Below are 16,964 nucleotides of genomic sequence, written 5' to 3' on the forward strand. Positions count from 1 at the left end.
TGTCAAAACCAACAACACCAAGGATTTTAGTGAGAGCCCTGTTTGTTTGTGCAGTTGTTGTCCCTCCAGATTGATGTCACTTCCTGGGAGATGATTATGTCATTTAAATAATTGTTCTGAAAGTGATATTTACGTCATAGAAAAAAAACATAAATGAAATGATATATACATAGTTTGGTATCAAATTAATTCACAAAATTAGGATTTTTTTGCAGAAGACAAACACACTAATCTTTTTATTTTGTTGGGAGTTGTTTTTGAAACTTTACACTTGTGGTCATTATGGACTATCATTGTAAAAAAAAGAGTTGTATTGTTAATTCATGAATACTTAGTTATGCATTTGTGTTGTTTAATAATATTATTGTCATAGTAAAGCACATATGGATTATAACCAGTATTACTGAAAAGAAATGTGTTGCCTTTGAAATATTGTCACCAAAAGAAAACTCCTCACGTTCTACATTTTTCTTTTGAGGTTGAATGTGAATTGAACGTTTTGTGACTGAACTGTGTGTTTTATAGGCTTTGGACAATGTTCCTTTGCTGCTCTACATACTGGCAGCCAAAACTCTGTTGTTGTGTTTGGCATTTGCTGGAGCGAAGATCTATCAGAGCAAGAAAGCAGAAGCCGCCCTCAAACAGCAAGTGGAAATGAAGAAGAAACTTGCTCAGCAAATTCAAGAAATCATCGATGACAAGAAGGATGACTGACATCATGAGTTTGTGAGCAGGTACATGTGTCAAAGGTAGAAATAAGAATTCATCTTTGATTTAAATAGAGCTCCGGCAGTTATCAGACGCCGTCATCCTGGCAGGATAGGACAGACGGCAGCCGATATGAAATGATTGAGTATCAAGGAAACAGAGTTCACAGACCTGTGCAGAGCAAAACTTCATACATTAAACATAACAGATCCCTGTAATGCCCATCAATAAAGAAACCGATCGATTTCTAATATCTACAACTAACTCATCAACCTTTCATCGTCCTACGTTACTCCGGAGACTCTTTTAAAGCCTGGAGAATTTTGTAATAAATGTTCAACTTTGGTGTCTGCCGGATTTAACCTGCTTGGTCGTCATTATAACGGTAAGTCAATTGTGTTGTTAGCTAACGTAATCGACCCTAGCGGTCCTTGTTTGTAGCCAGAATAGCTAAATCGCTGATCTTGCAGGTTAAACCTTCCCACAAAACTCAATGACCCTCCATTGAAGCCATGGGTGGTGTTCAGACACGATGGAGCTCACGGCTGGACTTACGTTAGGCGATTGCTGCTCTCATGTGTCTTGTTTGGGATTGGGCAGCAAAGAGATCACGTTATTGGTGACATGTGTTGGTTAGCACATTTTATTGCAGTTAACCATTTAATCGTCTATCGGGGATTCAGGATCCTTTGTTTTCCTCACCTGTTCTGGCATCCTGGCGCACAGCAGGTGTCCATCGTGTTACAATAGTAAGATTAAATGAAAGCTCCAAACAGCCTGCTTATAAATGTTGCTTTGACCGGTGTCAACACCAATGCTACAGCCGTTCTCCTGAATTCAGATTGCATGACGCAAACCTCCGGAGCTCTATAGACCAGTGAATCACGCATGACCTGAACAGTGTTTGTGTGTTTCAGGAGAGTATCAGCGTTTGGTGTGAAGACGTGTGTTCAGGCTGCTGTGGATTCAGATGCTCATCTGGACGTCATGTGTTACTGCAAAGTCTCTTTTTGATACTCAGATTTTATTTATTACCTCTTTACGTTTGTAATAAAAATGCTTTGTCTACTGGTTAGTTTTGATTTATAGCAGTTTATATATACAAGCATTTATATGATATATTTACAAGGGCTGTCAAACATCCAGAATAAAGCTTTGTGTTTACATAACATAGATCCGTGTACTGTGCATATTCATTTTGTATTTAGAAAGACAAAAAATACAAATACAGATAAACATCATTTCAAATGTATGCATTTATATTTACCAGTAAATGAAATGTATTAATTGTTATATTTGATATTTTTGTTTAAATATATGTACTTATGTGTATGTTTTCATAAATACAAAATTATATGCACAGAACACCGACCTATATTATGTAAACACAAAAGTTTATTCTGGATATGATTAATGTTTGACAGCCCTAATATTTACATAAAAGTATTTGACCTTTTAATATAGAGTAAAGACTGTTACAAATCATATCATTTTGATTAATAGTATGAACATCGCTCATTGACTGAAAGCAGGTGGCTCCATTCTATTGTTTTGGAGATGAACTGTGAGCCAGAAACATGACCATGGCAAGGACACTTCCACCTTTTGACCAAGATGTTCCTGATAAAACAAAGCCTGCAGTAAACCACATCAAGCGTCTTAAAGGGATATATCACACAAAAATGAAAATGCATCATTGTCGCTCCAAACCTGTTTTGAAGAATATATTTTGAAGGAGGCTGGTAACCAAATGACACTAACAAAACCACCAAACCATTTCTCTAAATATTTTCTTTTGTGTTCAGTGTTTTTAAAAACATGAGGGTGAAGAAATAACAATCGTGTGTATGGTCATAAAACTATAAGATCACAAGAACCTGATTTCCATAAGACACAAATAAACTCGAGATTCACGTCTTTGGTCAAGATGGTTTTATTAAAGGTAGGTTAATCTCTCCTCACACTCCTGCTAGCTGATTATTTCTTCTTTTCTGATAGAAATCCTGAAATATTCAAGATATGAGCTACATTCAAATACATCAAATATACACAGTACATTACAGCTGCTTGAAATGGCTGGATGACATGTGAACATCTAGAATAATGCAAAGATCTCCAGAGACGGTAGAGCACAACTGAGCCATTCTGCAAACACCACGATGAGCGCACGGCGGCTGTGTTGAGGAGCTTACATTCAGAATCTTCATTGAACGTCTGCTCGTGACATGTCATGTCATTTCAAAGAAATAGATTTGCCGATTTCTACACTATACTAATAAGTCAAGATCTCGTCGAATATTGTAGAATGATCTACTCAAGCTTATATACCGCAGGAAAAAAAACAAGAGAAGGTTCCAAATCTTCATTAAATCATCATATCTAGATGTGTTGTGGCCATTCCGGTGTATTATCTGTTGAATTTCAACAAAATCAAACCTCGGGAGTGACGTAATCAACCAACAGCAATGTGAAAGACTGACAGCAGGACAAGACACGTGAAAACTGTGAGAAAAACCACAAACAAAAAATACTTTTTGAACGTTTCCTTAATACATGTAGAAGTATTAGTGTTATATTGTTTCAAAGTGAATCTGAACTTGTTTTCTTTGGAGTATGTGAGGTCTGAAAAATACAGAGGATATTTTCTGTTATTAGAGAAAGAGAGAGAGAGCGACAGAGAGAAAGAGAGAGAGTGAGTGAGAGAAAGAGAGAGAGTGAGTGAGAGAGAGAGAGAAAGAGAGTGAGTGAGAGAGAGAGAGAAAGAGAGAGTGAGGGATAGAGAGAAAGAGAGAGAGAGAGAGAAAGAGTGAGAGAGAGTGAGTGAGAGAGAGAGAGAAAGAGTGAGAGAGAGTGAGGGAGAGAGAGAGAGTGAGGGAGAGAGAGAGAGAGAGAGAGGGAGAGAGAAAGGGAGAGCGTGAGAGAGAGTGAGTGAGTGAGTGAGTGAGAGAGCGTGAGAGAGAGAGAGAGAGTGAGGTAGAGAAAGAGAGAGCGTGAGAGAGAGAAAGAGAGAGAGTGAGAAAGAGAGAGAGCGAGGGAGAGAAAGAGAGAGAGTGAGAGAGAGAAAGAGAGTAAGAGAGAGAGTGAGAAAGAGAGTGAGAAAGAGTGAGAGAGAGAAGGAGAGAGAGTGAGAAAGAGAGAGAGAGAGTGAGAGAGAGTAAGAGAGAGAGTGAGAAAGAGAGTGAGAGAGAGAGGCATCAGCTCCATAGACTTCACATCGATGGAGGTTCATGGAGCGTCTCAATAGTTCCCAGAAGTAACTCGTGGAGCTGTGGCTAAACAGAACGATTGTGACAAACCTTTATCCCATTCAAAGACGTAATAATGAATAAACGAATAACCAAATAAAGCATTTAAAGAGAAAACAACTTCCTGGAACTATCTGAATGCTCCATGAATCACGTGACACGTAAAAAACTTCCGTTATCACGACTCTCAACGCCTCTGGACTAATCCACAGTTTCCCGACTAGTCTTCTTGTAGATAATAATTGGGATTTACTGATAATAATCGTTTTAATCACACTGGTTCTAACAGAGACAATGATAGTAAAGAAATTCGACTCGCAAATTTGAAAATATGTTGATCATGCCTCAGCGATGCAGAAAGATCTGTGGAAAGAACGCATGGAAAATGATTGACAGGATCAAATGGTGAGGCTCCTCTCCAACCTGATGTTTGTGTCAATCGCAATGCTTCATGGGATAGCAGTTCTCTAGCTCATTACCCCTTGATCTATCTCAGATATTTGTCAGAACATTTTGTGCTTAAGCAGTTTGATTGAGTTTGGGTTTAAATACTCTTAAGAATGAAACAAGAATTCTCTCAGGAACAAATAAATTGGAAACACACTTCCACGAGCGCTGGACATGCGAGCGATCACCGTTGCGCTCTATATACAAAGACGAGTACTTCAGGATGTTGTCTGTTCACCACGTTATAAGGCTCTATTCTTAAAGTGCTTAATACTTAAAGGAGCTCGTGAAGTACTTCAGCAATAATGACTTTAAAAAAAAAAGGTGGTACGAACGCTACGTGATAATGACGATGAATGTGAACACATGGCAACAATACACACTCAACACTTCAGACACAATGTTCAGCTTTCTGTGCTACACAGAACTCCTTCAAACCGGATGTGATCGCTATTACACAGTCGCCATGTCAAGCAAATAATGACATTCTTAAGACGAGAGAAACTTGCAGAGTCCCTGATTCCATCAGCGATGGACAATAAGAAATGAACTTGAGATAAGGAGAATGGTCAACTCTGCCCCACTGGGAAGGGGCTGGCGCTCAACACCCTCTGGTGGTCAGGATGACAAACTGCAGGTTCCTGGTTATTTCCTTGCTGGTCAGCCAAATGAAATTCTCCAGAATGGCTCTCTCACTGGTTTACTGAAGGGACGTTGTCTGGACGACGGGTCTGGATGATTTTGGGGCGAGCGCGTTTGTTGCCCTCCGTCTCCTCTTCGCCCTCCGAGCTGTCGTCTTCACACACGTGTACGATCACACTGGGCGTGTTGGTCGTTCCCGTGTGGAGCTCGTACTGCTCACCTAAAATACATTTGGACACATTTTTCTTGAACAATAAATAGATTGAGTTTGAGGCCAAACCCTGCATCGTGTTTAAACACAATGTGCCACTGTGAATGTAAAACTGAGAACCCTAAAAAAATGAAAGCAGCCTGTTCTTCGAGGTATCAAATGATGATAAACATGATCATATTTTTTAGAGTAACAACAGAAGTGATGCTGAGTATTTTATACCTGGTCCTAGTTTAGTCACGGCACGCAGGAGGTCGTAGTTGATGTATGGCGTGGCATCCTGCGACTGCTCCCAGCCTACAGGGGGCGACGCAGGGGGAGAGATGAGAAACTGCTTGTCTGGTTTAGGAGGCTCTAGGCGAGAGCTGCCGATGTGTATCGACTGTACAGAGACGTCAGAAAGACAAACAGAGAAAAAGAACAACGTTTACCCAAATGAGGACACAATGATGTCGTCGGTGTGGCGTTTCAAATACAACACAACACAAGGCATTTTTACTCCCTCTAGTGTATTTTCTAATGTTGTGAGTTATCGAATGTGACGAGTCTCTTTCTCATTGTAATAAAACACAAAGCATGTGACTCTGCCCCGTAGCTCGATCAAGACCCCTTCAAAAACAACACAAACCTGCACAAAACACAATAGAAAATGAAATGGATTTGATGGTTATAATAAGAATTGTATTGGTTTTAGTGAAACTACAACAGTGTCTATGGGTATGTGATGGATTCTATTGGTGGGATGTGTTTTAATGGAAAAAGCTACTGTTGTGAAATGTTTTTTCATTGATTAACATTAGAATTTCTGTGACATTTACATTTATTTAAACATTTGGCCGATGCGTTTATCCAAAGGGACTTACATTGCATTATACTATACATTTGTTTCTATTAATGTGCAATCCCAGGGATCGAACGCCACGCTCTAACCTGAACTACAGGAAAGGTCAGTGGTTTTTAAGCAGGGAAAAACAAGATACCATTACAAAAGGTTTTGATGGTTTCCATTCAAATACCATTATGAGCCATTAGCCTTTTCCATTAAAACCATCACAAAACTCATTTTTGTAGTGTGTTTTGGGCATTATTCCAGTAGGATTTACCCCAGCCCATCAATATAATCCATCAAATACCAGAAGACACCCTTACAGTTTCCATTAAAACCAAAACAAATCCCCTTAAAAGCATTAAAACATCTTTAATGGTTTCTATAGTTTTTTTTCTGCATGGAAGAATAATGCCCAAAACAGACTACAAAAGGAATTTTGAAATGGTTTTAATGGGAATGGCTAATGGTTCATAATGGTATTTGAATGGAAACCATTTGAATTTCTGTAATGGTTTCAGTTGGGTTTATATTGTTCTTTCTGCAGGGATTAAAACTAATACAATTCGCATTTTATTGATGTGTAGCTCCATTTATGATACAGACACGAACGATTTGTGAGCGAAATGTTGTTTTAATAAGCGATCATACTTACACAGTGGCCAACAGTCATAGAGGGACTTTGAATTAGACTGAATGATAAAAGAATCATTTAATTCCACACCCTCACTGTACCACGGTCTCTTCAAAAAGCTTTTCTGTACGTTTTTACCTGAGCGAAATACAACCGCATCTCTTTTCCATTGAAGTCGCTCTTGTGGAGTTTGACACGGGCTTCCGCTGCGGCGAGAACATCTGTGAAGTTGATCCGAACCCGTCTGAAGCTTTTGAAGAACTGGAACGATGCGCCTTGATCGAATTCACGAAATAAAGCTTCAAACTGCACCTACAGATGAGAAACACAGACGCTATAAATAAAGTGTGGTGAGCTGGTGGTGAGCTGGAGTCTTTCACAGGTAGAGTTTAAATAAATGATGACAGCATTTTTATTTTGGGTGAACTATTCCCTTAAACATTGTCTCTATAACCACGAACCTCACCTGGATCTCCGGTCGACTGAAAGCGTCATGGTCTACAAACATGGCCACTAGACAGACACTGTTGCACATAGTTGTTTTAAGATGCATACTTCAGTTTGATAGCAAGCCAACTCCTCCACAAAAAGGACAACCTCCAATACCAGGATTTGAAAACATTCAGAAAGTCACACACAGAGCCAGATGAAGATGCAACCAATGTGACCCGAGCACCGATTCTGAACTTCTCTCCAGCAAACAGACTCCATACAATCCCAACAGAGAGGAGCTTCTGGTCTTTCCTTCGCGCTTTCAGCTGTGCTGCCAGGTCTGAGTAGATCTCATGCTGTTTATAGCACAGCCCACGCCTCCGAGCACCTCCTTCCTCTCGTACACACCGCTAGAGATGACCACACCAGTGTCTTTACCTCTCCGACTCCCTCTCTTTGTTATTTACTAATCCTCCTGAGGGACTGGAAACTCATGACATCACCCGCTTGTGTCCGACACTCTTCAGTGTAACCTTTGCTTCTGTCCCTGCAGCATGTTTCCATTCACTTTCAGATTGTCAATTCTAAACTCCTTTATTCTCTGGCAAACAAGAACTGATCTGTCAAAGATCTAAACTAGAACACTTCATTGGTTTGGATGATGGTCTGTGAGTGCTGATGCTGGTGTCTGGTTGCTAAAGTGTTGAGTGTTTATTCATTCATATCTATGCAGTTGCTAGGGGTTCTTGATGGTTGCTAGTAGGGCTGTGCGATATAAAACAAAAATGCGATATTCCAATGCTAAATAACACGATATCCAATGAAAGTATTTCCCTTCTAAAATCTATTTAAATTGTTTTAAAACATATTGAATGTGATAACCAATCATTTGATAAATAATGCCATGTGTGATAGAATAATGGTTCAAGTTTGTAAAATATCTATTTAACAACTGAAGGTTATATAACCAACATACATATTTGACATTATTTCTGATTACTGATCATCTTCACAAAAGTCTCTCCACCTAAAGCTTAAGGACTATAGACTACTTCACAATATGTAAACACTGGTCCAGAAGCACTTCTGCTTTCAGATTTATTTATTAATTGGAATCTCACATTTTGATTGGGTTAAAAATTGCATTTTGTTCAACCAATGTGTAGTGTTAAAAAACTGAAAGAAGTTATTTTTGTTCAGCGTTGTTATCGTCATTCAAAGTGGTCTATACAAAACTTTTAGAATTTTTTTTAATTCAAAAATATTGTGATATGCACATTTGCGATATATTGTGTGTCCCTAGTTGCTAGGGTAGTTTTAAACAGGGTTATGGTATTTGTGGAGAGGTCGAGATACGCTTCATGAGAAAAAGTCCTACTTCGAACATTAATCACAGACTCTAAAAAGAAGTAAATACTTTTAATAGTGCACTAAATATCTAGCATGGATAGAAAGCATTCTTTCAGCCGTAGTCACACATTCACCAATTCAGTGGTAAACCTGTGCTGTTCTGAGTTTGACCAACATTACAGAGACAAAACTCAAAGAAAACAAACTCAAGACATTTAGACCATCGAGAGGATTCTTGTTTATCTTTCACATACAAATGGCTTAAAATACTAAACAATTAACATGTTTCCATCCACCTGTTATGTGCATTTTTCTGCAAAAAAAGCTTTATGGACACGCCATCATGTGATAAGAGAAATGAGAGTTATGGGTATGTTAGAACGATGAGGTCTGGACTTTATTAATGGTTTATTTGTAAAAGTGACATATCATATATGTCCATCCCAAACCTCATGTATGTCCAGACTCAGCACTTCCATTTCATCTTTAATACTGACGACAAACATCAAGCCATTGCTTCCATTTCCATTTTTATTAGTGATGTTTTGTAACAAAATATTATGATATTGTTCTCTTCGACTCACCGAATGGAAACCATTGACTTTATCTGCAAATGTTTTATGCGATGACTCAGTTTTTAATTTGTAACTTTAAATGGAACCCAAGCTTATGTCTCATTGAAAATGCAGAACGGTTTGTGTGAGGTCTTAGAACATGTCATGAGCTCATTGTTAAAACCATTACATCAGTGAATGTACAAACGTGTCGGTGTGTGTATGTTTTCGTGGGTTCTGTTAGTTTACAAAACCCAAACTGCTCAAGCCTGCGTGTGCGTGGAGGTGCGTTCATGGGACGAGAACAGCGCATCTCTGCCGCTGTGACAGAATGGAAACATGGAAATATGAAACCGAAAGAAGTGATGGAAAAAATGCAAAGGGAGGCAGAACTAGATGCTTTATGCAAAGACGTGTGGAGGTGAGACAGCAGCTGTCGCTTATGCACGGTACATTTAAGCCCCTCACAGACGTCTATACTATTATTACCTTCAGTTGAAGAACTGCTCTTCTAACTTCCACAGCTGTTATGAGAAGGAATTTCAAGCATGTCGTGTAGTCTACCTTTAAATGTGCAGATCAAGTTTTCTTCATTGACCGAAATATAAATATCTGATAACAGACACGATGAAACCACTGTCTGACCATTCAAAGTGTGTTACGAACACAAGACTAACCATAGCATAAAGCTTGAAGGAAACCAATGACAATGTGCCTTATTTGACTAATCAAATTAGATCAACCGTAGATCATGAACCGTGTAAACTTCCGAGACTTCAAGTAGCATTCAATGGTGCAAAAACCCAATGGGACACAGTCTTCTGGAAAAGTCCTTTTTGTGTTTATAACGCAGTAAGCCTGACTGACATTTCCATTTCTCTTACGGGATGGTTTCAAATTCAACACCTAATCCTTCTTTCCACTAAAAATAGGATGAGTAATATTACATAATAAATCTAATTTTAACAACTGCTGTGATGAAAGTCACGAACGGTGGAGAAAAACCAACTTGGTGTCAGTGGTGTCGGAGATAAACATCCTGCAGGTCAGCGATTGGTCAGTGATCTTGTCATTGGAAAAACACAAAGCGTTGAGGCGTTCTTTTCTTTTCCATCTGTGCAGACGCAGGTCAGCAGGTGTGATGCTATATTAAAATGACTGCTCTCAGATGAATGAAAAACCCTGAACAGAAGTACACAACTGAAACTATAACCAAGATCTTTGATTAAAATGGAACATGAAGAGAAGTTGGAAAATGGACTGTATGATTAATAAATCACATTATCACAGTATGTAAATATTTAACTCAATGTGCTAATAGTTAGGGATACTGAGGCCCTTTGAGCAACATCATACAAGAGCCATAGAAACTGCAGAGCATCATGGTAAAAAACCTTAGCAACCACCCAAAACATGAATTAAGTGCCATTAAATAACAGTAATAAATAGTTCACCCCAAAAATCTAATCAATTCCGTCACGATCATTTACTCGCCCTCTTGCCAATCAAACCTGCACGATATTCTTCCTTCTGTAGAACACAAAAGAAGAAAGTTGGAAACTGCACCCCGCTGGCACACATTTACTTCTATTATATGGACACAAAAGCAATGCAAGTGGATGCAAGTCTTCTTTTGTGTTCTGCGGAAGAAAGAAAGTCAAAAATGGTTTGAAATGACAGGAGGGTGAGGAAATGGCACAGGACAGTGTTTTACGTCATAGGCCCGACATCAAAATAAATTCATCATAGCTTGCAGAGGTTTGGTTTGCTAAGTTTACATCTTCCATAAAACAACGGTCCGTCTTAAGGATGGTCCAAGCGGAAATGGCAGCATCAAGAAAACACAATGTTGGCATGACCCACATGTGAACAACAAAACAACACGGTAGCATGCGCGCACACAAAACCAAAACATGGTAGTACCGTGATCAGTGTTGAAAACACACAGCGCCAACGCGCATGTCTATATAAGCACAGTGTCGTTTCCTGATCGCGATACTCAAGACGAACAATCCTGCCTCCAGTAGATCAAGCAAAGCAGTTGAGCTCTTCACGAAAGCAGCATTTAGCTCGCGTCCTGTTTGGATACCCTGGTGCACAGTGATCCGAGTGCGCGCACGGTGCACGCCTACCTTTAAGTGGTGCTCGTTGAAAACGTCCTCTGCCACTTTACATGCGATGAGCGCGTTGGGCTGGTCGCTCAGCTGGACCTCAGACGCTTCCGGCTGCTGCATGGCAACAGATGTTTTGGCGGCCGTCGGCGCTTTAGATGTCAAACGCGGCGGCGCTTTGATCTCAGACGCTGTAGCGCTTTGATGGCATACGTCACCGCGCTCAGCTCATGGCGGAAACCCTACAGCCGACACACACAATGCCACTCGACACAGTCGACACCGGCGCACATGAAGTGTGCCGCATAGTGCTGCGTGATGTATTCCTGAAATGAAGATGATGACGTCTGCACTTGCGACACTACACTGGGGGTCGAAACAGCTGATTTGACGTCATTATTTCCGCTTACGCACACGCGCTCTGTTTGTAGCATTGCTCGACGTGATTGATTATTATTCAAATTGATGAACAATGTTTAAAATGTATTCACAACGAGTCATTAACAGTTTTCTGTGCGCGTATGCGTTTGAAAACTGTGATGTTTAAGTTTATGGCTAGAAAGTGCCCGCTGAGCGCCCTCTTCTGTCAGATCGGATGCAGTGCAGTAATAGACATGGACGCCGCATATGTGTCAGTAGAGCCGCCATATTGGACCGGTCAAGTGAGTGAACTGTAGATATGCTACTTCTAGAGATAAATTGGGCCCCGTATAGACAGCGAGTGAAAACCGTTTTTACGCTGTTCTCTGAATATATTAAATACACATGAACATATGTTACATTACACGGCTCCACAGTGTTTACTGTCACATATGACAATAACTAATTTTCCGTCTTACTTTCGAGATTATAGGTTCAAACCAAATGTTGATGTACTCCACGTAAGTCATTGAAATCAGTTGAGTAATGCGAAATAGTTTTTAGTCTCGTTCACTTATATGTGTTAATGATGCAGTTTTGCCTTGTCCAATATGGCGGCGCCAATGCTGTGTCCGTGTGTATGAGAGCTACGTGTCAGAGCTCATGCAGTCTTTGAATTACAATGAACTCGTATAAGATCTGGACATAAGAGCCACAATTACAGATGTGTTTCATTTGCATTTAGATAAAACTTAAATTCTATTTAAAAAAAGAAAGATGCAACAAAGTTGGACACTTTCTGTATGTGAGGATTTGTGGAACATGCATGCATGTGTTCCTGAAGAAAAGAGACTTCATAAAGTGACAAATGTTCTGGGTCAATTTATCAGCAGGTGCCCTTGATATATTTATTTTTTCTTTAATAATTGTGCAAAAATCCGTTTGAGACTATTTATAATATTTTCTATTGACATATATGATTTGTGTATATTTTCACGTGTTTCACAATTAATAGCTTTGAAAAAAAAACAGTAAAGAAATGAGCTTTGCAGGATATAGACAACCTTTTGGCATAAAGACATAACTAAAAAACAGAAAAAAAACGTATAAAACACTGAAGAAGAAAAATTGATATAAAAACGATAATAAAACACTTCTTTTTTAAAAGTCACAAGATGTTGATTTTACACCACTAACTATAAATCAAACAAGTAAATAGGAGGCTTGAAATACGTGCCCTGCCCTATAAACCGATCATCTTGAGTTGACCAGTTTCCCGTCGAAGGGGATTTGAGAGGGCAGGCGAGTCATGTGGGGATCAGAATCTAAAATGTACCATAATCCTCTGAAGGAAAGAAGGAGGGAGAGATAGCCCTGGGGAGCTCAGTGCACCAAAGTGACCAAACAACCAGGAGCTTCAGTCAGCTGGTTATACAGAGAGACCTTGCTGTATAGTCCCTGAACTCTAAACATCTCAGACGTGTTGTGTTACGGCTCAGACCAAGAGTGATTCCAGTGTCAACATGGAGATTACTAACGGCTCTGTTGTCCACTGTCCTGTAGGCTCGTGTTTGGAGATGGATGATCAGAGGACTGCCGAGGAAGAGGAGGTTGAACTAGCTGAGGAGGTGGATGAGAACATTCATATTGTGAATGAGGATGGTGTGGAAGACAATGTAATGACCTCAAATGCTCATCAAGCGGAACAGCAATATGATCTGATGGATGACACACAGGAGGAAACAAAACCTGGGCCAGAAAGAGAGGTTACCCAAAATGAATCGCCCCTAGAGATAAAAGCAGAGATAGAAGTGGATGAGGACAGAATCACAGAACCAGCAGAGCCTGAACTAGAAATGGAAGTTAAATCATCAACAACAGCAGAATCACAACCTCTTGTAGAAGAAGAGCTTGTGGAAGATTTTAAAGAAGTGATGGAGGATCAACGCGAGCATGTGTGGGAGGATGAGACAGCGGAGAGCATCCATGTGCAGACTGTGAGCGCAGGACCGGAGGTACGAGAGGTCACTTTCAACCTCATTTCCGATGAACAACAATTTGCGAATTCAGTGTTTAGTGATGATGAAACACAACAGATTGAAACTGAGCCAATAGAGCAACTTAAAGAAGTGGAGGATGTCAATGAAGTGAGTTCATATGAAGTTGAAGAACCACCTGCGTTGAGCAACGATGATGAAGGTGAGATATTCAAAGAGGAACCCGTTTCAGTCGACAAAGAGCGTTGGATTGTTTCCACTATTGAAGAAGAATCAAAAGAGGATCTGCAGCGCTTCAGTGAAGAGACAGATGATATGCGATGTGAAAGAATGACTGTGAATGTAGAGGCAATACACAACAATGACTTGGAGATCCCGAACGATGAAGGAAGTGAGATTGATTTTATTACAGCAGAGGCACCACCTGAAGTCCTCACCGATCAGATTGGTGGGAGCGAAGACCAGAAGCTTCAGAATTCAGATCATTTGGTATCCGAAAAGGGAGTTGTTGCTGTCACTCTAGAAGAATATGGATTTTTTGAGCAGGTGGCTGAGAACATTTCAACGATGGGCGAAGTTGAGACCGAGCAATATAGAGATGAAACCTCTCATACACACTCAGCTCCTGAAGAGACGATAAAAGACAAAGAAGCTGATGAAGAGCGCACTGAAAGAAGTCATCATGTGATAGAACCAAAAGAAGAAGTGAAGATTATAGAAGAGTCGGGAGGGAGTGAACATCCTGAACAGCCACAGGAAAGCAGAACCGCAGATGCACTTGAGGATGTACTGGAGGTGGTGTGCGGAAAACCGGAACAGCCAGACGATGTTAACAGCGACAAACAGGAGGTTGTTGAAGAAGCGAATTTAGCAACGGAACAACCCAAGCATGTCAACGAAGAAGTGTTGACATCTACAGAGGAGGGGGCAGGACAAGGAAATGAAGAGCCAAGAGGTGTTATCCAAGATGAACCCAAGAAGAAAGCGAGAGAGGGGGATCGAAAGGTGACAATACCTGCCTGGTTAAAGGCCAGCGAGATCTTTGATTTCCAGGAGCCACCGAGACCCCTCAACGGTCACCGGAGAGACAACATTGGTCAAAGGGAAGGTGAGGCCAAAGGTCAAGAGGTCACCGTGGAGAATGGGATATCAGCCTCTCTAGTTCAACAAGAAGAGGAGAAGATGGTGAATAAGATTAGGATGACCGCTCAACAGATGGATGAAGATGTCTGCGATGCTGATCCTGATGATGTGAAAGTGTCCCTCTATGTGAAGGTACAACAAAACTTTGCAACATGCTGTAACAGCAACAGAGTGCTTCAATTTGAGTTTATATTTCAACGGTACGACTAGTTCCCTTGTTAGTATTGTTAGTGAGATTGCAAGTCTGTCTCGGCTGAGAACTGAATTAGTGCTTGGGCTCTGCTGGATGGTTTCTCTTGTGTTGTTGTAGAGACACACAGATGCAGCACTGACCGCTCAATCATATGTCCATGCCACTGCCAGATTAGTGTTGACTGTTTCTCCCTGCTTTGTGACATCATTTGTTTGGCATGTTTAGTCCTTTAGCTCATGTTCAGTGTGATTGTGGAGGTCTTTTTAGGGATGCAAGATATAACAAAGTTATTGAAATATCATCAATGTGCAGATTGCAATGGTTTGCATGAACCGAATGACTTAAATACTTCAACAACTAATGTACAGTGAGAGTTTCAGGTCGAATCAGATGAAACAGACAGTGTTGGGTTCTCTTTCTAGAATGTTGCCTTGCCAAATCATTTTCATTGGCTTTTTTTTCAATTCCCAATGGCTTTTTTGAAAAACAGACAGCCTTGATGTGATTTCTGGAGGACGCAACCTTCAAAATGAGACACAGCTCGTGTATGTTGTGACTGATGGTGTAATATTGAGGGAAAATGCATGTCTTTTTTTGAGTTATCAAATGTTGAAAATAGTTTCTTATTATGTGCTTTTATAGATTAAACAAGTCTGGAAAGTTGCTGAATCTAGAGCAACAAAAGTGCAAATTTGGCATCATTGAAAGTAAAATGTATGTTGGCTATATCATTTGTCAAGGTTTTTTAAAACATAAGATTACAATTGATGTGGTCTTTTGAATGGAAATGTGTAAAGCAGTGTTCATATACAGTACAGCTGTTCATTAACATGTTTAATGTGAACCTTACAGTAAGAATAGTTTCTAACCTCTATGAGGTTTCTTTAAATTCTCAAAAACATTCAGTACAAAGTGCGCAGAGCCAAATTCTTGTTTCATGAAGTTGCTGAGCAGCAGGACATTAAGCCGGGTTAAATCCCACACGTATGTTTCTCTAGAGCCACACTCATAATAACAAAGAGGCCGTTGTGTTTGCTGCAATGGCTGAAATATACAAAAAGAGGAACATCCACAACCCCGCTATGTTAAACTCGCAAACAACGGGTGTAACGGGTTAATCTCCAACATTCCTCTAAACTGCAATCAGATTAAGATGTGTGCTGGTCAGGGGCTGTTGTGAGAAGGATCCGAGATTCAAGCGTGGTCAGGGGGTCAGTCCACACTGCTGGGGTGTTCTGGATTGTAAAAGTGTTCTCAGTGGTTGTTGGCATGCAGTGATGTGTTTATGAAAAAGGTCCAGTGAATGAAATGTAGCAGCATCTAGTGGTGAGGTTGTGAATTGCACCCAACGGCTCAGTCCAACACCCCTCCCTCTCACTGTTGAAGCACTACGGTGGCTGACACAGGACAAAGATGTGGTCATGATTTCACTTCTTTGCTGAAGGAGATCATGTATTAATGAAACACGTTCTGAAGAGCAGTTTGTGTGTTTAGGGCTTCTGTAGAAACAACATGATGAATTCTGTGTGAGGAGACCAGTGGTGTGTGTAGACAGAAATAACTCATTCTAAGATAATTAACACATGAAGCTTATTCTGTGAGGCCTTTATACACCTCTGAACACACCGTAGTGTTTATCATATTGCATTTTTTGTCAGTATTCATATGTCTTCTATGTTTAGTGCACTGGTCTCTGATTTTCTTGAATGCCCTCATTGGCCCCAGTTCTGTAACACATAGAATGCATTTGGTGCTTATCTTCAGGTGAGCAGACCTCACATCATCATTCTCACCACCTCCAGACTCCAGAAATATAGCAACGGTAATAAATCTATTCAAACAAATACATACCATTACAAAATGAACAAACCAGTTTGACGTCACATGCTGGTGCTGCTTATCACACGTGTGTGTGTGTGTGTGTGTGTGTGTATACAAATGGATGTGAGTGACAGTAAACATAGTAAACTGATGTAATGTTGGCCTTCAGATTAAGAGAAAGCTCGTGTTTAATTAGGACGACACAGGATCTGTTTTGATCACATTAAAAGGTCCAGTAATTTGGCAAGATGATAAACAAGTAATTCAGCAATCTTGAACAATCTGTGTCA

The 16,964-nt window shown here is 40.2% G+C and overlaps 2 protein-coding genes and 1 long non-coding RNA gene across 3 annotated transcripts; 2 read left to right on the top strand and 1 right to left on the bottom strand.

Moving 5' to 3' along the window:
- The first annotated feature begins 729 nt into the window (after positions 1 to 729).
- LOC130413971 (uncharacterized) lies at positions 730 to 1,776 on the top strand. Its single transcript, XR_008905562.1, has 2 exons — positions 730 to 1,093; positions 1,179 to 1,776. It is a non-coding gene; the product is annotated as an uncharacterized LOC130413971 (long non-coding RNA).
- An 849-nt stretch (positions 1,777 to 2,625) lies between these two features.
- rcan1b (regulator of calcineurin 1b) lies at positions 2,626 to 11,535 on the bottom strand. The gene is made up of 4 exons (XM_056739542.1): positions 11,182 to 11,535; positions 6,852 to 7,025; positions 5,476 to 5,635; positions 2,626 to 5,262 (listed from the first exon to the last, which is right to left on the bottom strand). Exons 1-4 carry the CDS (start codon positions 11,281 to 11,283, stop codon positions 5,093 to 5,095), a joined length of 606 nt encoding a protein of 201 aa, XP_056595520.1. The 5' UTR covers positions 11,284 to 11,535; the 3' UTR covers positions 2,626 to 5,092.
- A 191-nt stretch (positions 11,536 to 11,726) lies between these two features.
- On the top strand, positions 11,727 to 16,750 carry LOC130413951 (probable serine/threonine-protein kinase kinX). The gene is made up of 2 exons (XM_056739515.1): positions 11,727 to 14,792; positions 16,618 to 16,750. Exons 1-2 carry the CDS (start codon positions 13,044 to 13,046, stop codon positions 16,729 to 16,731), a joined length of 1,863 nt encoding a protein of 620 aa, XP_056595493.1. The 5' UTR covers positions 11,727 to 13,043; the 3' UTR covers positions 16,732 to 16,750.
- The last annotated feature ends 214 nt before the right edge of the window (positions 16,751 to 16,964 follow it).

This window comes from Triplophysa dalaica, chromosome 2 (genome assembly GCF_015846415.1).
Source record: "Triplophysa dalaica isolate WHDGS20190420 chromosome 2, ASM1584641v1, whole genome shotgun sequence".
NCBI lineage: Eukaryota > Metazoa > Chordata > Actinopteri > Cypriniformes > Nemacheilidae > Triplophysa > Triplophysa dalaica.